The following is a 26,266-nucleotide window of genomic DNA, read 5'->3' as shown; positions in this document are numbered from 1 at the left end:
ACACAGTTCAGCACACGGGCATGCGCCATCACCTCCTGTGAAGAGATAGGTATGTGGGTTTTGGGAGTTGCAAAGCATATAAACCAAATAAAAACCTAATCTTACCCTCTGCTTTTTCAATCTCGCCCAGAACTATGTACTGGGCTCCAATGATGGGGTCAAAGGGTTCCACAAATGTAGTCTGAACAACAACTTGGTGCTACATGCTGGATAGATAGTGTAGCCTTTTCTAGATTCATCAATCTAGAAAATGAACTGGTCTGTTAGCCATGCAATCCAAAAGGGATTTTAAAAAATACGATTATTGACTATTATTAGGTATACTGTGTTAAAGACAGTACCAGGGGAGGCTGCTGACGGAAGAACGGCTCAAAATTATGGCCAGAACGGAGCGAATGGAATGGCATCGAACACCTGGAAACCATGTTCCATGCATTTGATAACATTCCACTGATTCGCTCCAGTCATAACCACGAGCCCGTTCTCCACAATTAAGGTGCCAGCAACCTCATGCGGTAGACACTCCTCACCTTCCAAGTGTTCTCACTGAATCTCCCTCCTTGACTGGACCAGAGTTGACTTCCCAAAAGAAAGAAAGACTGCAGGTGCTGGAAGCATCTTCTCAAGAAGTTATCAAAGGGTAAAATAGGCCAAATACCATAAAGATACCAGTTGTGTGTTTTGCCAGTTCAAGGCGGTAATGTTTCACAACGTCACATAACATGATTTTGTTTACCCGCCCCCTCTTCCAGCTATTCAGGAAGTTGTCAATAATTGGTCATGCTCCAGTTAATGCAGTGCTGAACTTGTTTCCTGTGGTCCCAAGGTGACACAACTCATATTTCTATTGCCACAAGCAACGTCGTCTTTTGCAAGGGGAAATATTATTTATTTCGCCATGAATCCTGACATAACTAGAGAGCGTGAGAACGCTACATTTAACGTGGAGAAACTCACACATATTCTGGACGGAGGCATCGAGAAGACCAAAAGAAGAAGAGAAATTGGTAAGGTTGGAATGTCTTGTTTTGTGTCTAACAAAACAAGTTGTTAACTGGCTAGCTATCCTACATTAGCGAAGGTTGGTTATACATAGCCTAGGCAACCGATAGTGGCCGCTAGATCTGCACGGACACTATCGGCTGTCTTGGCCAGGTTAGCCAGTTAGTTATCTATCTGTTGTTGTAACAGTAGTTATGACCAGTCAGCTGTTCATAATTGTGAACTAATGACAAGATGAAGGCCATTTTTTTGCATTCATTGTAACTTGTGCATGCTGTTTACGAAATGCATGCTGTTTTTGTAAACAAGGCTCTGATTTGTGTATTGCCAGATAATAGACAGCTAGCAGCAACCTTGCTAGCTAGAAAGTTAGGTTAGGGTCACTTGAGCCCATCATATAGCAACAGTCGTTGTTTGACTGACTGGCTGTTTGTATAGTGATGGTTGACCCCATGCAGGACTCATTATGGCATCATAATCAAAACAAATAAGACATGACATGGTATTATGTTGCAGATAGAAATGTAGCTAATGATATTAGACACACGTATTTATCCAATGGTAAAACTACACAATTTGCACATAATGTTCAACCTAGTCTCGCATGGCCACCCTTCCAAAATCCCATCTTGTGTGAGAAGCCTGGGTTTCAGAGGCTATGTTTACCCTGATGTCTTAACCCCCCCAATCTTCCATATCCTCCACAGAGTCACTGGTGATCAGTGACCCCGACTTCCAAAGTGAGGACCTCAACTTCCTGTCCAGGAGCGAGCGATACGATGCCGCCGTGAAGAAGAGTGCCCAGATGATCCTGAAGCTCAGAGAGTATGGGATCTCAGACCCTGAGGAAATCTACTGCTACAAGAGGTAAGGCTGGGACACAGACCCAGGCCAGCTACCTGCTATGGGCGGCAAGTAGCCTAGCGGCTAAGAGCGTTGGGCCAGTAACCGAAAGGTCGCTGGTTTGAATCCCAGAATATGGCGATATGCCCTTGAGTAAAGCACTTAACCCTAATTGCTCCTGTAAGTCGCTCTGGATAAGAGCGTCTGTTAAATGACGTCAGTGTAAATGCTATGGACCTGCACATCACAACTGGAAATGTGAAAATAGATATAGGGTTTTGTCCATAGTTGTCTTCCTGTCAGCTAACCTGTTAGATGTAATGACCGATGCAGGTGAAAGTAGTGAAAGGTGGGGAAAATAAGATCGTTTTGGGCTAGTTTTGTTGTCTACAAGCAGGATTTGGTTTCAATGGACTGTATGAATTCTGTAAGGGTTTGGGATGATCAAAGCAAATGTCATACTTCTCGGTATCCTCCAGTCATCACTCCTTAACACATTTCACAGATGTTTTTTTTCTCTCTTAACATTTCACAGAAGGTTTTAATGGTTAACACAGCGTGACAAACATCGATGAGGTTTCTCTCATGCTTGTTTTGAGGTTTGAAGTGCAGATGGCTGTATCGATGCTGCTTTGGACACACTGGAGCAAAACGCAGCATTTGCTGAAATTACGCAAACAGTCTCTAAGCCTTTCACCTATATGCTAAAGTCTTCTCCACACCCCATGGTAATGTATTGCCTGCTATTAGCCTCAAGAGTAATTGCATTGTCATCTTATGAGGAGTTTGTTGGTATCTTCCTGATCAAAGTCTGTTATATATATATATAATATATATATATATATATAATATATGTATGTGTGTGTATATATATATTTATAATATATATATATATATATATATGTATATATATATTTATAATATATATGTATATATATATATACTGCTCAGAAAAATAAAGGGAACACTTAAACAACACAATGTAACTCCAAGTAAATCACACTTCTGTGAAATCAAACTGTCCACTTAGGAAGCAACACTGATTGACAATAAATTTCACATGCTGTTGTGCAAATGGAATAGACAATAGGTGTAAATTATAGGCAATTAGCAAGACACCCCCAATAAAGGAGTGGTTCTGCAGGTGGTGACCACAGACCACTTCTCAGTTCCTATGCTTCCTGGCTGATGTTTTGGTCACTTTTGAATGCTGGCGGTGCTTTCACTCTAGTGGTAGCATGAGACGGAGTCTACAACCCACACAAGTGGCTCAGGTAGTGCAGCTCATCCAGGATGGAACATCAATGCGAGCTGTGGCAAGAAGGTTTGCTGTGTCTGTCAGCGTAGTGTCCAGAGCATGGAGGCACTACCAGGAGACAGGTCAGTACATCAGGAGACGTGGAGGAGGCCATAGGAGGGCAACAACCCAGCAGCAGGACCGCTACCTCTGCCTTTGTGGAAGGAGGAGCAGGAGGAGCACTGCCAGAGCGCTGCAAAATGACCTCCAGCAGGCCACAAATGTGCATGTGTCTCCTCAAACGGTCAGAAACAGACTCTATGAGGGTGGTATGAGGGCCCGACGTCCACAGGTGGGGGTTGTGCTTACAGCCCAACACCGTGCAGAACGTTTGGCATTTTCCAGAGAACACCAAGATTGGCAAATTCGCCACTGGCGCCCTGTGCTCTTCACAGATGAAAGCAGGTTCACACTGAGCACATGTGACAGAGTCTGGAGACGCCGTGGAGAACGTTCTGCTGCCTGCAACATCCTCCAGCATGACCGGTTTGGCGGTGGGTCAGTCATGGTGTGGGGTGGCATTTCTTTGGGGGGCCGCACAGCCCTCCATGTGCTCGCCAGAGGTAGCCTGACTGCCATTAGGTACCGAGATGAGATCCTCAGACCCCTTGTGAGACCATATGCTGGTGCGGTTGGCCCTGGGTACCTCCTAATGCAAGACAATGCTAGACCTCATGTGGCTGGAGTGTGTCAGCAGTTCCTGCAAGAGGAAGACATTGATGCTATGGACTGGCCCGCCCGTTCCCCAGACCTGAATCCAATTGAGCACATCTGGGACATCATGTCTCGCTCCATCCACCAACGCCACATTGCACCACAGACTGTCCAGGAGTTGGCGGATGCTTTAGTCCAGGTCTGGGAGGAGATCCCTCAGGAGATCATCCGCCACCTCATCAGGAGCATGCCCAGGCGTTGTAGGGAGGTCATAAAAGCATGTGGAGGCCACACACACACTACTGAGCCTCATTTTGACTTGTTTTAAGGACATTACATCAAAGTTGGATCAGCCTGTAGTGTGGTTTTCCACTTTAATTTTGAGTGTGACTCCAAATCCAGACCTCCATGGGTTGATAAAGTTGATTTCCATTGATCATTTTTGTGTGATTTTGTTGTTAGCACATTCAACTATGTAAAGAAAAAAGTATTTAATAAGAATATTTAATTCATTCAGATCTAGGATGTGTTATTTTAGTGTTCCCTTTATTTTTTTGAGCAGTGTATATATATATATATGGTGAAGCAATAGGGTACTGTAGTTTTATGCACTGTTACATAATTGCCTATGGGGCAAGACCCTGGCACTCTGCCATGTGGCTATAAAGGTTTGTGTGCATGTGTGTTAGGGATGTGCACCCTTATTCGAATACCCGAACGCTGGTATTAGAATACTTGTGAGTATCATTTTTAGGGATAATTATACACCTATAATTATACACCTATTTTCAAGTTGTCACATGCACAACAAGTACAGTGAAATTCTTAACTTCAGAGCTCTACCCAACAGGGCAGTAATAGACAAAAAATAAACCCAACATGTAAAGTATTGGTCCCGTGTTCCATGAGGTGAAATAAAAGTTCCCAGAAAATGTTCATACGCACAAAAAGCTTATTTCTCTCAAATTCTGTGAACAAATTTGTTTACATCCCTGTTAGTGAGCATTTCTCATTTGCCAACATAATCCATCCACCTGACAGGTGTTGCATATCAAGAAACTGATTAAACAGCAGGATGACGTTTCAAATGATTCATTTAATAAAACAAACTTTTCAATGTAGTTTTAATGACGTGTGACCTCCGAGAGCCTTCATGTATGTGTAACTTGTTTTATGTTGGCCAATCAAAGCGTCAGAGACTCGATCTGTAGCAAGTGGAGAGAGAGAACTCACTAATGCAATGTAAGATGTAATACAATGATGGCATTAAAAGTTAGCAAAATGAGAAGTAGTAGACTTTTATTGTATAATAAAGACTATCAAATGCATCATCAAGTGAAGTTAGGAGGCTGTAGATTGCACAGAACAAAGCAGCAAGGATTGTTTTAAGGTGGAGATATGGTTCTTCTGTTGCAGTCATGCGCAATGTTCTTGGTTGGTCATCAATCGATAAGATAATTGAAAGGAACATGCTTATTTTATTTAATAATATACATCATTTAAAACGGCCAAGTTCTATTCACAACAGTATTCCGTTGGTAAGAGACAGACATTCCGTAAATACTAGGAATTGATTGTCCACCATCTATGCGTTGTCTCAACAGAAAAGAGAAATAGGCAAAAGAACATTTTGATTTAGAGCAATAAAGGAATTGAATAAATTAACTGAGCAATCCAGAAACCTTTCAATATATAAATTTAAACATGATTTCAATATAATACATCGAAATGTTGTGGGACTATAGAAGATGAAGAATCAATATTTTTTAGATTGAGTATTTATTGGGTCATTATGTTAGTATATTATGTATGTTTGTAATAGTGTGTTATATGTGGAAATGTGTTCGTATTATAAATGGTATTTTAATGTTTAAGGACTCTTGGAAGATTAGTCCAAATGGGGACTAAAAGAGATCCAAATCAAATCACCAGAATAATGGTCTGACTAGGCAATAATCTTTATTAGCCATCTTCCTCCGTCTGCTCCCTCCATTCTGATTACACACAAGGCCCCTCAGTAGAGCGCCTGACTCTCCCTCACGTAGCAGTGCTCAGCTTAAAAACAAAGCTTATCAAAAAAAAATCATCATACTATTCGAATAGTGAAATTCTTTCCAAACCCATTCCCTAGTATGTGTGAGTCATGGAGTACTGCTGCAGGCCAGCACTATCTCTCTAGGCAGAGCAACGGTCACATCAAGATTAAAACTAGTTCACATCAAGATTAAAACTAGGTCACATCAAGATTAAAACTAGTTCACAGGCTATGCTATGCCCTACCCTTTCACTTGTTCAAACTGCATATTTGCCTTATCCCAAGTCAAGTATAGAAGTTAGTTACATTTAAAGGCCTCAGCCAGGAGCCTATATTTTCTCTTTGTAAGTCTCTTTTAAAACATCTATTTCTCAATATGACAATGACAAGGCAAATCGGAGCACATTTTATAGTGAAACTAAAGGGATAGGGTTTGTCCAATGTCAATATTTTTTCTAAAGTGTTAGATTCTCAGGTGCTTTTGTATACTTTTTAGCCAGTACTTCTGAAAGTAGCGCTCACGAGCCAAAAGTAAGCCCCCAAAATGGTGTACTATGTCACATATGTGCACCACATCATTGCTCTCTGTCATTCTACTGTGTGTGCGCACGCGTCTAGCTAGCTATCACTCAAATAGTGAGGAGCTGAAGCCAATTGGCTAGAACTCTAATTGCTAGGGGGCTGGCCCATGTGGGGTAAAATGGCACTGCACAGCTTCATGTAGACAGTTGCTTTCAAACTAGGGATTTCATGGCTAATTGAGGTAAGACAGTAATTCTGCTCATAGATTATGCATGTATGAACTACACATTGACACATCTAGCCCAAAAGGGGAGTTAAAAAAAAAGACTTAGTGGTCGTCTAAGACCCAGAGCGTGTATTTAAAGGGATACTGCAAGATTCTGTCATTTAAGCAGTTTTCTACTTACCCAGAGTCAGAAACTCGTGGGTACTATTTTTATGTCTCTCCGTGCAGTATGAAGGACATTAGATGTAGTTTTGCGAGCGAACGCTAACTACCGTTAGCGCAAAACTAGAAGTCTATAGGTACAATAGCTTATGCTGGGCATACCTATAGACTTCCATGATTAATGACCAGAATCTTGCAGAATCCCTTTAAAAAAATAAAAAGCCTTGCTTTTACAGTAAGGTCATGTTGACACTAGTGTCAACCCTAAACCTGGGTCCTTTTAAGTAGGAGCGAAACACTTTGAAATGGAAAACTAAAATGCACATTCTTATTGAACCAGTTTAGGTAGAACCTCCCCTTTTTTTTTTTAAACGAGTAAAATTACCACAAACCTGCTGAGTGGTCCAGTCTGTCCATCCGTCAACCTGTGTGTCTGTCCCCCTCCCTCAGCGTGTTTCGGGGCAACCATCAAGAGGCTCTGGGGCTCCACTTCAGCATGTTCCTCCCCACCCTGTACACCCAGTGTAACAAGGAGCAGTTGAAGAAGTGGGTCCCCCTGGCCGAGTCCTTCATGGCCATGGGCACCTACGCCCAAACAGAGTTGGGGCACGGTCAGTCCCATACAGAGAATTTATAATAATGAGAACGTAATAGCACAATTTATACAACAAAGTGCTTGTGCAATTGTTTTATATTTAGCCTGCTAGTTATGTTTGAATTATGGAAAGGATCACAGGGATGCTTAGGGATGGACAGTTGTCGATCTTTGACGTAGGATTTTCTTTTAATATCGTTTTAAAATCATGGGGTTGACATTTTGATTGAAAGTGATTATTTGTAGGTGTTTGACAGATCACTGTAGTTGTTTGTGTAGACAAAATGTGCCCAAACAGTAGGCATAACTCAATAGTTATTAGCTAAACTGAATAGCCGAAACCAATATGCTGGATTCAAAATGTCATGATTGCCAGTCTGTTTTTAGAGTCCTCATAAACTGCCCAATACCTTGGAAAAGGTGACAAAAGAAACAATTGAAGGACAAAAAAAATCCCTAAACGATATTAAAAAATCATTTTCCGAAGAACCCAAATGCCTCCTGTCTAGTTTTTAGTTTCATTCCATTCCTCAAACCCCTTTTATTTCTTCTCCTTCTGCTAGTAGTGGCCTATTAGCCTAATGAGTTGTTTCCAAGCTTATGTCATTTAACTCTGATTGCTATTAAGTCTTGATTTTCCCCTACTCCCAATTTTCTTTGAATCTAGTCTACTCATTACAAATGATTAACCCTAACACTGTAGAATTTTGACCTTTTTTTAAGCAAATGACCTAACATTCTGAATTGTGCATTTGAGTGGATGGATGTAGGCCTAATTGTTTGGCTGTTTGTGAATGAATGGCTTGGATGAATGAATATAGGCCTAACAATTGTTCTTGTCTGTCGAAGTCTCAACTCATAGGGAAGGCACACGGTGTCTTGCCAAAGAACATGCAGAGTGTGAAGAGTTTCAGATCCCTGAATATCCCATTGTTCATCTGAAAGCAGAGAAATCTGTGCGATGTAAGATAATTTTGGACATGCTAGATGTCTCTTGTTGCCAATGTTTCACCTCTGACGCTGCGAAGTGGACATTATTCACGATCACGTAACCATGGCATTTCCATGACAATAATACTCCAGGGAATGTCCAGGACTGGCTGTTCAGAATATTCTGAAGGCCTTCTTTTTTAGAGTTCTGTTCTGGTTCACTTCTCACCAACTCACTAGCTAGGTTTCCATGAACTTTTCAAGTGATTTTTATTTTGTGCCAACATTTAAAAAGTTTGCATAGAAAATGGATATAATGCTGCTGTTGTGTGTTTCCATTTTAATTATTTAATTGTCAATAAAAAAACAGCTGGATTTAATGACCTCGCACCTCAACATTTTTTTTGCAAAATCCCAAAGTATTGAATTAAAATGTAGTGGTCAGTGTTTCCATTACCCAATTAGGAAAATTGTACATTAATAAATTGGCAACACCCTGTATGCCCTCTCACCCATCTGTTTCATGTCGCAGGTAGCCTGCGAAAGCCAGCATGGATAGAATGCAATAATGTACTAATATTTTCCATATTATAATCATTCGCATGTGCCAACGTATCGCGACTGTCCGCGCCATGGTGAAATTTGCACTCCTGTAGATCGGAAAATAATTGGATAGTGAAACTTACCAGCCAACCAGAAAAGCAAGGTGTAAGAAAGTCAGGATAATCCTTTTCCTGCAAAGAAACATTATTTGTATTTGTGACAACGTCACATGCCCGTGTACCTTCAAATTTGGCAATCAGCATTTATTCGAAAAACACTGGTTCCATCAACTGTCGCAATGAAGAAAGTTCGACTAAAGAAATGTCCACCTGTCGAACTTATAAAAATGTTGCCGATCGGTGGAAAATGTCTCCTATATCTATTAATAATAATTAGGTAGGTGCTTACATTTGTCCTATTTCGCACATGTAAAAGTGTGTAAGAATGTGTGAATTGGAAATAAGTTAGTTTAATTTTTGATTTCCCACTCCCTCTGACACCCTCAGAGAGTGGGGTCACGTTCAGGGATCAGCCATTATTGACAGCGACCCTGGAGCAAAAGTGCCTTGCTCAAGGGCAGATGTGTTTCACCTAGTCTGCTCGGGGATTTGAACCAGTGACCTTTCGGTTATTGACCCAACAGTCTTAACCACTCAGCGACCTGCCGTTTCCGTAACACATATCGCTCAGATTTTTTTGCCGACATTACTTTTGTCGAATAATCTTGGGTCAATGGAAAACTGCCTATTGTCTTAACCTTAAATGCCCTTACAGCTGCTTCACCCTTCCTTATAAACTAAAGCAGGGGTAGGCAACCATGATCCTGGAGCTTTGCAGGCACTTTATATTTTTAATTTAACCAACCTGGAAGACCAGGTGTGTGAATTGAGGAAATCACTGAATTAGTGCAATTGGTCAGGTGTGGTGCATACTTGGAACAAAATCCTGCAGGACCTGTGGCCCTCCAGGAACAGGGTTGCCTACCCCTGGACTAAAGAGTCTGCTTTAAAACTGCTAGTTGCACTGCACTAGTTGGTTCCATTAGCATAGAGTATAATGTTGATTTATTGGTTGTCACACATTTGACATTTTACCTCCTCAGGGTTGTGTTCAGGGTTGTGTTCATTAGGCCATGCAATGAAAATACTTTTACAATGAAAAGCTAAATTGGCCATTTCTTAATGGACCAAGTCCAGTTAGTCCCTTCTTGTGTCAGTTTTCTTCCGTTGGGTGCCTAATGAACACAGCCCAGAGTTTGCCAGTTAATTTGGAATTTAAAATGTTTTTTTTTCAGTGAAATGAGAGAGTACAGGTTACACTGCTTTTGGAAATGAACATTTCAGGCAAATAAATGAAAGGTTGCAACGGTCATGCATGAGAAGGTTATTTTGAATGAATGAACTTAATCAAACTTTTCTTGATTCAAGCCAGGTCTAAATGCAGATGATTCTATTCAGTTCTCCGCGGTCAGTTTGCATGACTAGCTCACAGTTGTTTTACATTTTTATATGAATTCTTGCACTCCCCCCATCTATTCATCCATCCTCTCTGGAAGTGTTAGTAAATAACATTTTGGGGGCAATCTCTCATCTTTTCCAACCATCTCTCCATTGTCATGTCCCATTATATGGTCTATTATTCTATGCCTAAAAATAATTTTTTCCTTGGCTATACCATATTTTGCATGCCCCCCCAATGTCCTATCATTCGTTTACCATCTTCTCCCTTCAAACTACCCTCCTATCCACTACCCCTTCCCCTCCTTGCCCCTTGTCCCTGCCCCAGCTGTGTGCACCGTGGGCGGGCGGAGCCGCTGGACCTCCACCTGGCAATGTTCCTGCCCACTTTGCTGAACCAGGCCAGTCCTGAGCAGATGGAGACATTCTTCCTACCCGCCTGGAACCTGGATATCATCGGCACCTACGCACAGACAGAGATGGGCCACGGTAAAATGCCGAACGAACCGTACCTGGTCACCAACCTCCCGTCACCCACATGCTCTGTGGAGTGGACAAGAGATGCATGCCCACCCTCTTAAACATTTGAGTCGAGCCACCAGAGAACTCTCCCGTACTCGTTAAGGGAATTTTGTGTAAAAACGTCTCCACCGACACAACGCTTTTGTTGTTAAAGGTCCAATGCAGTCGTTTTTATCTCAATATCAAATTCTTTCTGGGTAACAATTAATTACCTTAGTGTGATTGTTTTCAATTAAAATGGTCAAAAATAAACAAAAATGGCCTCTTAGCAAAGAGCAATTTATCAAACAAGAATTTTGCTAGCACCTTCTGGGAGTGGTCTGAGTATGGAGGGGGATACTGAAAACTAGCTGTTATTGGCAGAGATGTTTGTTACTAATTTACTGCCTGATGATGTCACCAGGCATTCCAAAACTCCATTCCACCAAAAGAAGCTGACATTTTAGGCTGTATTTTCAAACCGCTCTTGCACTAAAAGGGCATTATCATTTTCACAATTTCACAGTATTATTCCAGCCTCATACTGTGGAATTATAAATAAAACACAGGAATCATATTTTTCTCACACAATCTTGTTGCCAGCCACAGTGAACGTTCATGCCCACTTGTAAAGCATCCTCAGTGACTTCCTTTCCAAAAACAGGTACCCCCCACCGCCTCTGTCCCTTTTGTCCCCCTTACTGTGTTTGGAAGTATATTGAGTTTAAAGACAGGCAACCTACGTCCTTCATAACATGTAATCTCACTGTATAAATGTAATATGGCTGTCAAACAATTAAAATAATGAATTGAGTTAGTGGCAGGCATACTATGTTTTGATAGTTAAGGAAAGAAACACACAATATTCTGTATCAAAATGTTTCACCATAACACAAAAGTCACTGGAACATACAGCTGGCTATTAACGGTCTGAATGTTTAAGTAGGCCTACTCCCTCTTATCAATGTCCTTGAAGTTTAACAGTTGGCCACGTACACACTCAAGTACTGTTAACGCTTCATTCATTCCATTTTCTAATGGGAGGGTTGACTATAGGGGGGCGGGGAAAGAACTGGCTCTATGGATACAAAGAGCATTTAAACCTGTCTGACAATGTTATGAGTTCCACAGAAAACTAACAACAGCTCAGCCAGGTCTGAGGTCATGTAAAATATAATACATCTATTAGATCTAGCCTAGGCTACTGATCCATGTTCTTCATGAACTAGTCACAAGCAGCTGCTACTAGAACTGGGATCATTTGCTTACATATTTTGACCTGAGAACTAAAACAGAAGCAGAATTAACAGCATAAAAAAATGTCAGGTTAACTTTAACAGTCCTAAACCGTACACCTATGCAAATTGTAAGAAATAGGATGGATTTTATTTTGGTTTTGATCTGTCAAACACCTTCCACTATAGAATAAAAAACCTTTTTTTCCCCATGAGGGAATGAGGGGGTTAAAAAAAAGTTAGAAGTTGCGTTAGTTGAGATTGATGGCTAGTCATTTTCTCAGTTTTGCACTGCATACTATTTGAAAACATCAATGTCCTCCTGCCGTAACTTAGTGATAACTTGGTTTTCGTGTTGTTTGGGGGCCTTGGTGTCTTTCTCGTTGCCTAGGCACCCACCTCAGGGGGCTTGAAACCACGGCAACATATGACCCGGCCACCCAGGAGTTTGTCCTGAACAGCCCGACCATCACCTCCATCAAGTGGTGGCCTGGAGGACGTGAGTACACACACACACTTTAGCTTCAGGGCACATACACATACACTTTTTCTACATTTTGTTACTTTACAGCCTTATTATAAAATTGATTATATAGTTTTTTCCCCTTCAATCTACACACAATACCCATAATGACAAAGCAAAAACAGGTTTAGAAATTTTAGATAATTTATTACAAATAAAACTATCACATTTACATAAGTATTCAGACCCTTTACTCAGTACTTTGTTGAAGCATCTTTGGCAGCAATTACAGCATTGAGTGTCAGGTGGCTGGGGAGCGTTGCTGGACAGCTATTTTCAGGTCTCTCCAGAGATGTTCGATCAGGTTCAAGTCCGGGCTCTGCCTGGCCACTCAAGGACATTCAGAGACTTGTCCCGAAGACACTCCTGCGTTGTCTTGGCTGTGTGCTTAGGGTGAACCTTTGCCCCAGTCTGAGGTTCAGAGTGCTCTGGAGCAGGTTTTCATCAATGATGTCTCTGTACTTTGCTACGTTCATCTTTCCCTTGATCCTGACTAGTCTCCCATTCAGAGGCTTGTCCCGAAGGCACTCCTGCGTTGTCTTGGCTATGTGCTTAGGGTCGTTGTCAAGTTGGAAGGTGAACCTTTGCCCCAGTCTGAGGTCCTGAATGCTCTGGAGCAGGTTTTCATTCAGGATCTCTCTGTACTTTGTGTCGTTCATCTTTCCCTTGATCCTGACTAGTCTCCCAGTCCCTGCCGCTGAAAAACATCCCCACAGCATGATGCTGCCACCACCATGCTTCACTGTAGGGATGGTGCCAGGTTTCGTCCAGAGTTGACGCTTGGCATTCAGGCCAAAGAGTTCAATCTTGGTTTCATCAGACCAGAGAATCTTGTTTCTCATGGTCTGCGAGTCTTTAGGTGCCTTTTGGCAAACTCCAAGTGGGCTATCATGTGCCTTTTTACTGAGGAGTGGCTTCCGTCTGGCCACTGTACCATAAAGGCCTGATTTGATGGAGTTCTGCAGAGATGGTTGTTCTTCTGGAAGGTTCTCCCATCTCCACAAAGGAACTCTAAAGCTCTGTTAGTGACCATCAGGTTCTTGGTCACCTCGCTGTCCAAGGCCCTTCTCCCCTGATTGCTCAGTTTGGCCTGGCAGCCAGCTCTTGGAAGAGTCTTGGTGGTTCCAAACTACTTCCATTTAAGAGTGATGGAGGCCACTGTGTTCTTAGGGACCTTCACTGTGTTCTTAGGGACCTTTTTCTCTGATATGCACTGTCAACTGTGGGACCGTATATAGACCGGTGTGTGCCTTTCCAAATCATGTCAAATCAATTTAACAGGTAGATTTTAATCAAGTTGTAGAAACATCTCAAGGATGACCAATGGAAACAGGATGCACCTGAGCTCAATTTCGAGCCTCAAAGGAAAGGGTCTGAATACTTGTATAAATAAGGTATTTCTGTTTTTGCTTGGTCGTTTTGGGGTATTGTGTGTAGATTGCTGAGGAGTATCATTTAAATCCATTTTAGAATGACTGTAATGTAACAAAAATATGGAAAAAGTCAAGGTCTGAGTACAATCAAACCAAACGCCAGTAAATTATGTGGACTTAGCTTTTGAAGAAAACCCATTCCACAACATTGCTGAACAAGATCATTTACTGCTGATTCTCATTGTAGTGTGGACCAGAGACTTAAATTACTGCCAAATTTTTTCAATCAAGTTAGTGGGGAGAACAAGTATTTGATACACTGCCGATTTTGCAGGTATTCCTACTTACAAAGCATGTAGAGGTCTGTAATTTGTATCATAGGTACACTTCAACTGTGAGAAACGGAATCACAAAAAAAATCCAGAAAATCACATTGTATGATTTTTAAGTAATTAATTAGCATTTTATTGCATGACATAAGTATTTGATCACCTACCAACCAGTAAGAATTTCGGGCTCTCACAGACCTGGTAGTTTTTCTTTTTAAGAAGCCCTCCTGTTCTCCACTCATTACTTGTATTAACTGCACCTGTTTGAACTTGTTACCTGTATAAAAGACACCTGTCCACACACTCAATCAAACAGACTCCAACCTCTCCACAATGGCAAAGACCAGAGAGCTGTGCAAGGACATCGGGGGTAAAATTTTAGACCTGCACAAGGCTGGGATGGGCTACAGGACAATAGGCAAGCAGCTTGGTGAGAAGGCAGCAACTGTTGGCACAATTATTAGAAAATGGAAGAAGTTCAAGATGACGGTCAATCACCCTCGGTCTGGGGCTCCATGCAAGATCTCACCTCGTGGGGAATCAATGATCATGAGGAAGGTGAAGGATCAGCCCAGAACTACACGGCAGGACCTGGTCAATGACCTGAAGAGAGCTGGGACCACAGTAAAAAAAAAAAAAAACATTAGTAACACACTACGCCGTCATGGATTAAAATCCTGCAGCGCATGCAAGGTCCAGGCCCGTCTGAAGTTTGCCAATGACCATCTGGAGGATCCAGAGGAGGAATGGGAGAAGGTCATGTGGTCTGATGAAACAAAAATAGAGCTTTTTGGTCTAAACTCCACTCACCGTGTTTGGAGGAAGAAGAAGGATGAGTACAACCCCAAGAACACCATCCCAACCGTGAAGCATGGAGGTGGTAACATGAGGGGACAGGACGACTGCACCGTATTGATTAGAGGATGGATGGGGCCATGTATCGCGAGATCTTGGCCAACAACCTCCTTCCCTCAGTAAGAGCATTGAAGATGGGTCGTGGCTGGGTCTTCCAGCATGACAACGACCCAAAACACACAGCCAGGGCAACTAAGGAGTGGCTCCATAAGAAGCATCTCAAGGTTCTGGAGTGGCCTAGCCAGTCTCCAGACCTGAACACAATAGAAAATCTTTGGAGGGAGCTGAAAGTCCGTATTTCCCAGCGACAGCTCCGACACCTGAAGGATCTGGAGAAGGTCTGTATGGAGGAGTGGGCCAAAATCCCTGCTGCAGTGTGTGCAAACCTGGTCAAGAACTACAGGAAACGTATGATCTCTGTAATTGCAAACAAGTTTCTGTACCAAATATTAAGTTCTGCTTTTTTGATGTATTTAATATTTATGTCATGCCATAAAATTCAAATGAATTACTTAAAATCATACAATGTGATTTTCTGGATTTTTAGATTCCGTCTCTCACAGTTGAAGTGTACCTATGATAAAACATTACAGACCTCTACATGCTTTGTAAGTAGGAAAACCTGCAAAATCGGCAGTGTATCATACTTGTTCTCCCCACTGTATTTGAATAGTGAGAACTGATATAGCTAATGTTATTAATCCATTGGAGTCTAATGGGCTCTCTCGCGTTCCCTGTCCGTCTCGCTATCTCTCGCCAGTGGGTAAGACGTCTAACCACGCCATAGTTCTGGCCCAGCTCCACACCCAGGGGAAGTGTCACGGCCTGCACGCCTTCATCGTACCTCTCCGCAGTATGAACACACACATACCACTGCCAGGTACTGTACATACTGCTGTGCGCGCGTCAAAAAGAGAGCGTTTGTGAGTATGCCTGTCTGTGTCTCTGTATGTGGCTTTGGTGGTAGCCTACTGTCTAGTGAACTCACTCTCTCTCACTCTCAGGTGTGGTGGTAGCCTACTGTCTAGTGAACTCTCTCTCACTCTCAGGTGTGGTGGTAGCCTACTGTCTAGTGAACTCACTCTCTTTCACTCTCAGGTGTGGTGGTAGGGGACATAGGACCCAAGTTTGGCTTTGATGAGGTTGACAATGGTTACCTGAAATTGGAGAACGTACGAATTCCTCGCGAACACATGCTGATGAAATATGCCAAGGTGAGCGACTGGGAAGTTAAGCACATTTCAAGGAGACACTGTTCTTTGTTTCTGTTGGTTGATTCTAATGCTGTCACAAAGATTTGATTTTGAAGTATATTGTATGCATATTCCTCACAGAGAGCATATACTTACTACCTGATTGTCCTAGAACTGTATACCACAGACCAGTGGCGGTCAGTGTTGTCTAAGATGAGGGAGGACTTTTAAAAATAAAAACATATTTATGAGCCTTATTTCTATTACAGCATATTGGATGACTGTCATTTATATTCCATTCAACCAGCTCAATGTAACATCAATAGGTTTAGGCTACTACATGATACTCAACTTTTTCCTATACCCATCATGATGTTGCTACAACCTAGCCTATGAATTAAAGATTACAACGTAGAGATACATTTTTTTAAATCAAGGTGACGGTGACATTCAATATCGCCTTGCACACTCTTGCCTGCATCTAGTTGATCTAAGATGTAATCATTAGTCCAACAGTGGCAAACAAGAGTTTATATTGGACAAATTCAGGTATTTTATCTCCGTTCGGTTTGCTTCAGTTTAAGAAACATTTTTCAACAGAATCAGCGGAATGAATACACTACTGATCATACGTAAACTGAATTCACTTTCATAGCAGTTACATACAAAAAGCATGATCACTTTGTTTATTGTATTCCTTCTTGCATATTAGTCTACATTGCTACGAGAACTAACGTGTTAGTAAACCCGCTACAATCATGCAGTTCAGTGTACAGTCAGAAAGCAGTTTAGCAGTTACACCATTGGGCCCCGGTGGCAATAAATGAATAAAACCAAAAGCTTACCTTGACTTGGAAGAGTTCCAGTGTTGGATAGCCATAGCCAGCTAGCTAACATAGAATATGTTTCTGTTTGAGACGGGTGTTTGAGTAGGCTAAACTAGCTAACTGCATTCGCTAGCTAAGTGAAAAAAAAAATACAACGACATATAGCTAGCTTTCTATCTCTCCCTCACTCTCTTAAAAAAATGAATTTGTTCAACTTTTCTTTCTGTTTCTTTGAGTCAACTACTCACCACATTTTATGCACTGCTAGCTATCTAGCTAGCTAGCTGTAGCTTATGCTTTCAGTGCCAGATTCATTCTTTGATCCTGTGATTGGGTGGACAATGTCAGTTCATGCTTCAAGAGCTTTGAAGTTGACACAATTACTGTGTAAGTCTGTGGAAGGGGTGAGAACCATGAGCCTCCTAGGCTTTGTATGGAAGTCAATGTTCCCAGAGGAGGACAGAAACGATCTGTCCTCTGGTAACACCATTGGGATACCCTACATAGTGCTGTTGCGGCTACTGACCTACATTGCAAAAAAGTGTGTTTTAATTAATTATTTTGTGACGTGAAGATATTTATTGTAGTTTCATTTAAAAAATGAAGATTCTGAAATTCACTAAGGAGGATGCTCCTCCCCTTCCTCCTCTGAGGAGCCTCCACTGCCACAGACAGTATGTATTCTCCCCACCAGGTGGAGGCAGACGGTACGTACGTGAAGCCTCCCAGTGCCAAGCTGACCTACGGCACCATGGTGTTCATCAGGTCCATGATCGTAGGGGAAGCAGGCCACGCCCTCGCCAAGTCCTGCACTATCGCCATCCGCTACAGTTCCGTACGGCACCAGTCTGAGATACGCCCAGGGTCAGTTGTAGCTCTGGACACTCCAGTGTCATGTTCAGTAGGTCACACTGTAGCAAAATATTTTGAGATGGAAATCCAAATTCTTCTTGTACAGACACTACTTTCCTGTGTTATGTTTCGGTGCGTTTTCATCCGCTTGTTGCCTAATGAACAGAATACAGAATAAAGTTAATAATAAACAGAATAAACAGTCAAAGGAATACAAAAATGCTCACACATATACTTACACACATCCATACACAAGTAACACACTCATAGACACAAACAAGAATAGAAAGCAAAATACTATAACCCTTACCATTTAACAAAAGCTATACTCTTATAATTGTGTGAGAGCTGATGTAGATAGATGTTAAATAGAGTTTGGGTAGATATTAGGAGGCCGTACTCATATAATATCTGTATCTCAATGTTCTTCAAAGACTAACATAAAAAAGATAGTGAACAATTAACCTTGTGTCTAAGTCTATATTTTTATTTTGTGGTTCCTCCAGAGAGCCAGAGCCCCAGATTATGGACTACCAGACCCAACAGTACAAGCTGTTCCCCCTGCTGGCTACAGCCTATGCCTACAAATTTGTGGGTCAGTACATGAACCAGGTCTACCACCGCATCACTGGAGACATCAGCCAGGGAGACTTCAGTGAACTACCAGAGGTATTTACAGTAAATACTAGCCTGAAATCCAGAACCTGTTTTGCTAACATTCCACATCTTGTACTCCGTGTCATGCTTTTCAAGGAGTGGAATGATAGCTAAACAGACTGGTGCCCAGGCTAAGTAAATACCTCCTCTTGATATAGTACATGATGAAACAAGGCTTTTTTTTCCTAACCACGTGAAAGGAGTTTTTTTCCTAACCACGTGACCTGACTAGGAAATATGGGATAACACTGCACTCACTGAAAATAGTCTTGAAATGTTTCATCTATTTTAAGCAGCAGAAGTCTAATGGGGGTGTTTCGACAACAGGCTTCGTCTGTGTTAATTCTTTAGTCTAAGACGTTGGGGGGATGCTAAGCTGACATATGGAATTGTTTTAAGATGGTCATACTATGGATCATTTAGCTGTTTGCTTTTTAATTTTAAACAATTATTTGATCAAATATTTAATTTGGCTTTTACTACTAAAACCTATAGAAACATATTGAATAACACATTCATAATGTCAAAAAGGACAGTCAAAAAAAAGTATCATAAGAAACAAGTTTACATATTTAACGCCTTTTTTGGGTAGGCAGAAAACGTCCTTCAAACTTTAATTAGTTTTTTAAAACCGGTACCAGTTACCTTCACAGGAGTTTGTAGCCCAACCGGTTCGGACGCTACCAAACAGAAGTACACACATCCACGGTACCGTCTTCAGACTAGTCTTCTGACACTTGTGGGGGTTGTAGAGACAAACTGAGAACGTGTTCGTGAGAGTCTCGACTTTCCATAGAGTGGTTCGGACGCTACAGACGTTTTCATGAGAAGATGCGACACTGGCGTATGCGGCAGATTGAGACACATCCAATGCAAGAAACCGATATCTCTAGCTTAAACTGACAGATTTTTATGGGGATATTTTGTTGTTATGTAACTTAGATTGGCGCACCGATGTGTCAATCAACTCTCTAGGGGGTTTAAACAAAAGATCCTCATTCATATTAACAAATGACGTCATTTTTAATTTGCACCTTTTCTGTGCCAATGTAACTGTGCCCTGTGCCCATCCTCTACCATCCTGTGTCAATATAACTGTATAACCCTGTGCCATCGTCTGACCTGTGCCCAGCTCCATGCCCTGTCCGCGGGCCTGAAGGCCTTCACCACATGGACGGCCAGCGAGGGCATCGAGGTGTGTCGCATGGCGTGTGGCGGGCACGGCTACTCCCGCTGCAGCGCCCTCCCGGACATCTATGTTAACTTCGTGGCCACGTGCACCTACGAGGGAGAGAACACCGTCATGATGCTGCAGACCGCTAGGTAGGCACACACACACACTTGCACATGCAGACGCAAACACCCACTCGCACACACAAATATAAGTCACAGATATGACACACACACACACACACACCGTGAAATGACACATTCTTTCCTCACTGAATCAAAAACATAAATTAGTCACATTATACATCTCACACAAACACACATTACAATGTATTCCAATACTTGCAAGTCAGGGCTCATAACCCCAGTATTAAAAGCTATTGTGTGATATTGCGCCCTGCACATCGAAGGTAGTAATTATCAACAAAGCATTGATCTGTCGCCATGTTTTTGGGAGTGTGTTCAGTGTAAGCACTGCTAAGTGTGAAGTGTACAGTGGAATGGGTGATGTGTCCTTAGTTGGAGCTGGGTGGTATATACCAGTATTAAAGCATGGACCGGTTTGGATTTTTACTTTACCTTACATACTGGTATTTCAATGCTTGGTTTGTTAAATGTAAATAACTGAGTGATGAAACTTGAAAAATGGTTGCAATTGTCCGTTCTTACCACCAGTAAGATACTGCTAACAGTTGAGATCTGATCATTTCCTAGCAAGAGCTTCAGGCGCGCACATGTCATTTTGTGGTATGAATATGCTAGGGCCTGTGAGGCAGTGGGGGTTCCAAAAGCACCTAAGAAATCAGCACAATGCCCTTTGTGGCGAAAGTAAGAACTGCCTTTGGAATCCATTGAAAAGACATGGTCAGAGGAGAATTAGTACTTTCATAAACGTAAAGTTACTTTGTCACAATAGAGGCATACAAAGACAAAAACAAATATTTTACAGTGTGGAAATTATAACAAATGAGTGAAGGAAATTGATGAAAAGGCTGAAATTATTTGGGGTTTAAGTTTGTATAAAACAATCAATCAGAAGAGAGAATGACCCATTTAAAACCACTTAGAATGTATTTGTGGCCACCCTTTTTATTATATCAAAACATAAAATACCATCAATTAACGTCAAAAATGAGAAACATAAAGTGATATGCCATATCGCCCATCTCTACTTTGTCTGTGTGTGACCATCGTGCCCATCCACTGTCTTGCTCACGTGTTTGCATCCCTCACTCCCCAGGTTCTTGATAAAGAGCTACCAGCAGGCGTCGGCAGGCCACCAGCTGAGTGGCATTGTGTCCTACCTGAACGAGTCAGAGCGTAGACTGCAGCCCCAGTCTGTGTCCTCCCGACCCACTGTAGTCAACGTCAATGACCTGGCCAGCCTTGTGGAGGCTTACAAACTGCGAGCTGCCAAGTAAGTGGGTCTACAAACTAACCAAAATGTAATGGTAATAGATTCCATTTAGATATTTGATCTTCGTTAAGTCCCAAAGGGCTGTTCATTATATGGCAGAGACTTTTAATCAGAGCAATGGGTTAGTTGGTGCCAGGCAATGCAATGGGTTGAGCTAAAATGATCCACCAGTTCAGCAAACCAGCACACAACTAAATGTACTTGTACTCTATGGACAGCCATGCATCATTTTGTGTCTAAAGGTTTCCCATGTCAATGCCTCTCTGTGTGTCTTTAGGCTGGTTGAGGTGGCAGCTAAGAGTATTCAGCAGGAGCTACAGAAGAGAGTCAGTCAGGAGGATGCCTGGAACAACAGCGCTATAGACCTGGTCAGAGCCTCTAATGTAAGTTACCTTACCAACCTGGGATATGGAATGTGTTGTTTTTTGGGAGGGAGCCCCACCCCATGCCTCTTATCTCTTCCCCTCTGGTTCCTTCTTTCAGTTTCCTTTACCTGTCTCATTCCTCCTCCTCTCTCTCTGGTCCTCATTTAACTATCATCCATCTCTTCTCATCCCGTTCCATCTCCAGGCCCACTGTCACTATGTGGTGGTGAAGCTGTTTGCAGCTAAGCTGGGGGAGATAGGAGACACGGGGGTTCACTCTGTCCTCAGCACCCTGGCCCTGCTCTATGCCCTTCAGGGCATCCAACAGCACAGCGGAGACTTCCTCCAGGTAACCACCACCATGGCAACTGGCAATCACAGACTTATCTCTCAGGGGAATATACAGGGACTACATACATACTCTAGTACTTGAAAAAAAGGATGTGAATTTCAATGCGACCTAAAGTGGGTCCCTTACTAAAGTCTATATCCATTTTTATAATGTCATGTATGATGTTTTAAGCAAGACATGGTATTACACTCATACTTGTATCACATTAAAGGAAGATTATCTTATTTTTGTGTGTATATATATATATATATATATATATAATATATATTTAACACCTTTTACATACATGGAACTTTTATATAAAGCAGTCACATAACAGTAATACATTACCAAACAAACTCTTTAACCACACCCCTCAGTCACTCTCAGCCCATCTTACCTATCACCATCATTAGGTTCTAATTTTTCAGAGTAAATAACTCACGGACACTAGAGAAGCTTAACCAAGTTTAATTCTTCCCAAAGGGTTGACACAGCTGTTTTCAGACAAAAAAAAACATGTTCTCACCATCACAAGTATATATTCTCCACTTTAGACACCCCTCCTTCTCTCCAATCCTTACATCTTATAGTTCGACAGGAAGAGGGTAACAGGATAATATAACCATTAGTTCTCCCTTCAGGGGATCTGACCTGACCTCAACCCCTCCTTCGCCTAATCCACAGATGTCCTCTCGTCTCACCTATCGCACTCCCGTGACTCTCTCCCGTCCACCCAGCACATTCCACAGCCACTCTTGTCTTTCTACAGATCTCACTCCTTTATATACTATGCGTCTGATCTATCATGTCTTTAATAGCTCAATGTTCAAAGTTGACCCAGAATCCAACACCATAGACCATCCTCGTTTGGTTTCTATGTGCCATATATTTTTTAATTGTGATGTTTTAACCTTTCTAATCGTTTAGTATCCACAGATTGCGTTAAAGATGAAAACCTTTCCTATGAGTATTATTATATTATTTATTGACTGACAATGACTTTCCAAATTGCCCAACACTGCTATTTGTAAGGTTAATTTTTAGTGCATATCTTGATTTAAAAAAAACATTCCTGAACCTGTGACCAGAAACAAGCTACATAGGGGCAATGCCATAATAAATGATCTATTGATTCTGTCTCTTTGCAGAAAAATCTACAGAGCTGAGATTGTTGTATGCCCCATATATATAGCGTTCTGTTGATGACAAGAATTTTATATAATTTAAATCGAAAAACTCTGTTGAATCAAGTATTTATTTATTTTTTACCAGTTCATAAACCATGTGCCATGGAATCGGTACATCGAAAATCTCTTCCCATTTATTTTGCAACCTGTATGGCACAGCTGTCAACTTTCTTGTCCTCAAATGAAACTGGTATATTTTTCTATGTATGCCAATTCCTTTCAGCCAAGTTGTTTCTTTAATATATGACAGGCAAACAAGTTCCCTATCTTCTCCCTTCTTCCATTTTTGTGGTAATGCTGCAATTGGTTGTCTTCTTACTCTAACTTTCCGATTTGTTTGGTTTGATCCTACATATAAAGGCTAACTCGTTTGTCATGACATTTGAACATTTTAGCCTATTTTTGCTTATTTATTGAGAATACATTCTCTTTAATAATAACGACCTGACAATTCCTTCCTCACTCCAGACTGGTCTCCTGAGTGTGCCCCAGCTCTCCCAGGTGTCCCAGCGTCTGAAGGAGCTTCTGGCCCAGCTGAGGCCCAACGCCGTGGCCCTGGTGGACGCCTTCGACTACTGCGACGAAATGCTCAACTCGGTCCTGGGACGCTACGACGGCAATGTCTATGAGCACATGTTCGAGTGGGCCCGCCGCTCACCTCTCAACAAGACAGAGGTCAGAGTTCATTGAGAGGGCCTTCAAAAAGAGAAACTGAGATGAAGAAAATTAATTTACTGTTAATTTTATGCTTTTTGATTTTTTTTTTTACCTTAGTTCATTATTAAGAACATGAACAGGCCATTTGAGAACCATTTACAAGGATTTGTTTCAGATTATGATCAAGAGCCAAATGATCTCTGTGTTCATTGTGTAGTTTGCCTACATAAAGATGGCAATCTAATGAATGATTTGCTGTAGTATCAAGTCTCCTGCAGAGTAACCTAGTCCCAAGGCTATTGCTACCGACAGAGAGGGGTAGCCGGTGGGTGGAAGAGACTACCTGCAGAGTACTCAAATTGACCCTCCTTCCTTCTCTTCTAGGTCCACGAGTCCTACCACAAGTACCTGAAACCTCTGCAGGCCAAGCTGTAAGATGACCCCTGAGCCTTCTCACCTGACCCCTCCACTACAGTGACGGGAAGCACACTAACAACACCAATCCAACAGTGGGACCACAACATGGCCGCCGCCCGTCCACCAATCGGAAGGGGCTCATTCCACCCACAGGTGGTGGAACATTTTTAAAGGAGAACCATTGGAGACCAGCCTCCTTACCCCACCTCTACTGATGTGCTGCTAATGAATCAATCATTCTACTGGACGTATTAAACTAATACTTTAGTTTATGAGTTTGATATACCCTGTGCCTAGTTAATGGAATTAATCGAAGGTCTGAGAAAACATAAGATGGAGAGGAAGCAAAACTAGTTTGCATGCGAGGTGGCCTAAAGATGAAGGGGTTTTAATGACTGATCCTTGTGATCTAATCAAGCTCTTTGGATCACATTGCAAATCTCTCAATTTGTTGAGATATGTTGAATCCCATTTTTAATCTGGATAATTTCTGATCATGCATGTGACAGCAATTGACACTAATGTACTGTGGATGGTTTTCTTTAGTAGTGATTGATGGGTCAGTTGTCATTTGCAATGAGGAACGGTGTGCCTGTCTCTTGTCTAGGTGTGAGAGAGTTTGTGGTTGTGGGGTAATGAATATGATTAGTGAATAACGAGTTGATGAGTAAGCTATACCAGTGTGTGATTCTGATACTAGTGATTTGAGAAAAGGGGCCTTTCAATTCTTGTACTTAATACAAACCACTAGTGTATATATGCCTGGGGATGTTTTCTACCATGTGGGGCTTAATTACCAAGAAATGACATGAAAATCAAACTAGCTTGAAGAACAAGGTTGTATTCATTAGGGCACACTGATAAAATGTCTTGCAATGGAAAGAAAAAAATAGGTTCTTATAGGACAAGTCCAGATAGTCCCCCTGATCTGTTTCAGTCAGTTTTCTTTCGTTTGGTGCCTGTTGAATACAACCCCGATGTTGCATTTGGAACAAGTACATTCTTCAGTACAATGAAATAAGTATTTTTATACTCGATTAGTGCTGTTGACTTTTACAGTATTTTGCAGATTGATACATGATTGAAACAGTTTGTGGGAAAATTGTGCCATCGGAATTTGTCTTACTGTAATGAAGCTAACATGGTAGTATTATCACACATGGTCCATGCATACATTTTTGATTTCAGAATATGCTTTATCAATTTATTTTGTGGATTTTCGTTGCAATAGGAGGATGTATGATTATTTCAATGTAGCTACCGCATTTTTGTTTTAACACATTTTTGTGATAGTATAGGAAATCCATTCAGACTGATTGTTTTAAAAGTGAATAATTTGTCATGCTTAATGATCTTAGTAAAAAAAAAATGGAAATATTAAAAACTATCGAATGATGTTCATGGTTTCCTTTAACATCGTTTCATAGACTGCCAGAAGCAACCACTAGATAGATGGTGTTAGGAAAAAAGTCTGATTTCATAAGTCAGAGCCATGTGTTTTCATAACATTTTTTACATTTTATTTCAGTGGAATAGATTTACGAGAACCAATTCTACAAATGGATGGAGGATAAATGATTGAGTGTAATAATTCATAATGTTATGAAGAGACTATATTAGAGATTATATTAGTACATTAGATTATAACACTGCAATGCATCTGATTCAGAATATTGTACCTTTTAGGAAATGAACCTGTACTTTTACAGTAAATCAATGCATTCTATTTAAAACCTTTGGACAGTGTTTCTCTTGAGTAGATTATTCTTCTGGAATTGTGAACTCTTGCATGGGTGGACATGTCAAATGAAGCTCTCACACTTATCCTTTCCATATATTACTATAGCAACACAGGTGACTTTCATGTTAGTTTGCTTTAGTTTTTTGGGGGAGATATTGCTTTTGCTGGGAAAGTCTCACGTCCCCTTCGTTGTGTCGTCATTTAGGGCCATTGTGGTAGGAGTGTCAAGCTTCGGGACTCAAAGAGCAATATTGTCAAGTTATATGTATACCCTTTCACAAACAACAATCATGCAAACATAACCAAAATATATAAAACTATTAAAAGTCCAACTGCGGACATAACTGGAATATATACATTTTATTAC

The 26,266-nt window shown here is 41.4% G+C and overlaps 1 protein-coding gene across 2 annotated transcripts; it reads left to right on the top strand.

Moving 5' to 3' along the window:
* The first annotated feature begins 769 nt into the window (after positions 1–769).
* Positions 770–25,896, top strand: LOC139370460 (acyl-CoA oxidase 1, palmitoyl). 2 transcript variants are annotated; one of them, XM_071109954.1, is made up of 14 exons: positions 770–1,007; positions 1,710–1,869; positions 10,595–10,755; positions 12,394–12,501; positions 15,843–15,962; positions 16,181–16,296; positions 17,797–17,966; positions 18,461–18,623; positions 19,744–19,934; positions 21,022–21,198; positions 21,476–21,581; positions 21,769–21,912; positions 23,553–23,759; positions 24,126–25,896. In XM_071109954.1, exons 1-14 carry the CDS (start codon positions 899–901, stop codon positions 24,174–24,176), a joined length of 1,983 nt encoding a protein of 660 aa, XP_070966055.1. In that variant the 5' UTR covers positions 770–898; the 3' UTR covers positions 24,177–25,896. The 2 variants fall into 2 exon arrangements, with proteins under 2 accessions (XP_070966055.1, XP_070966056.1); XM_071109955.1 differs by lacking the exon at positions 10,595–10,755 and adding an exon at positions 7,192–7,352.
* Positions 25,897–26,266: the final 370 nt, after the last annotated feature.

Source organism: Oncorhynchus clarkii, chromosome 17 (genome assembly GCF_045791955.1).
Source record: "Oncorhynchus clarkii lewisi isolate Uvic-CL-2024 chromosome 17, UVic_Ocla_1.0, whole genome shotgun sequence".
Taxonomy (NCBI): Eukaryota; Metazoa; Chordata; class Actinopteri; order Salmoniformes; family Salmonidae; genus Oncorhynchus; species Oncorhynchus clarkii.
Note: the sequence above shows the minus strand (reverse complement) of the source record. Positions and strands in the feature narration are given on the sequence as shown.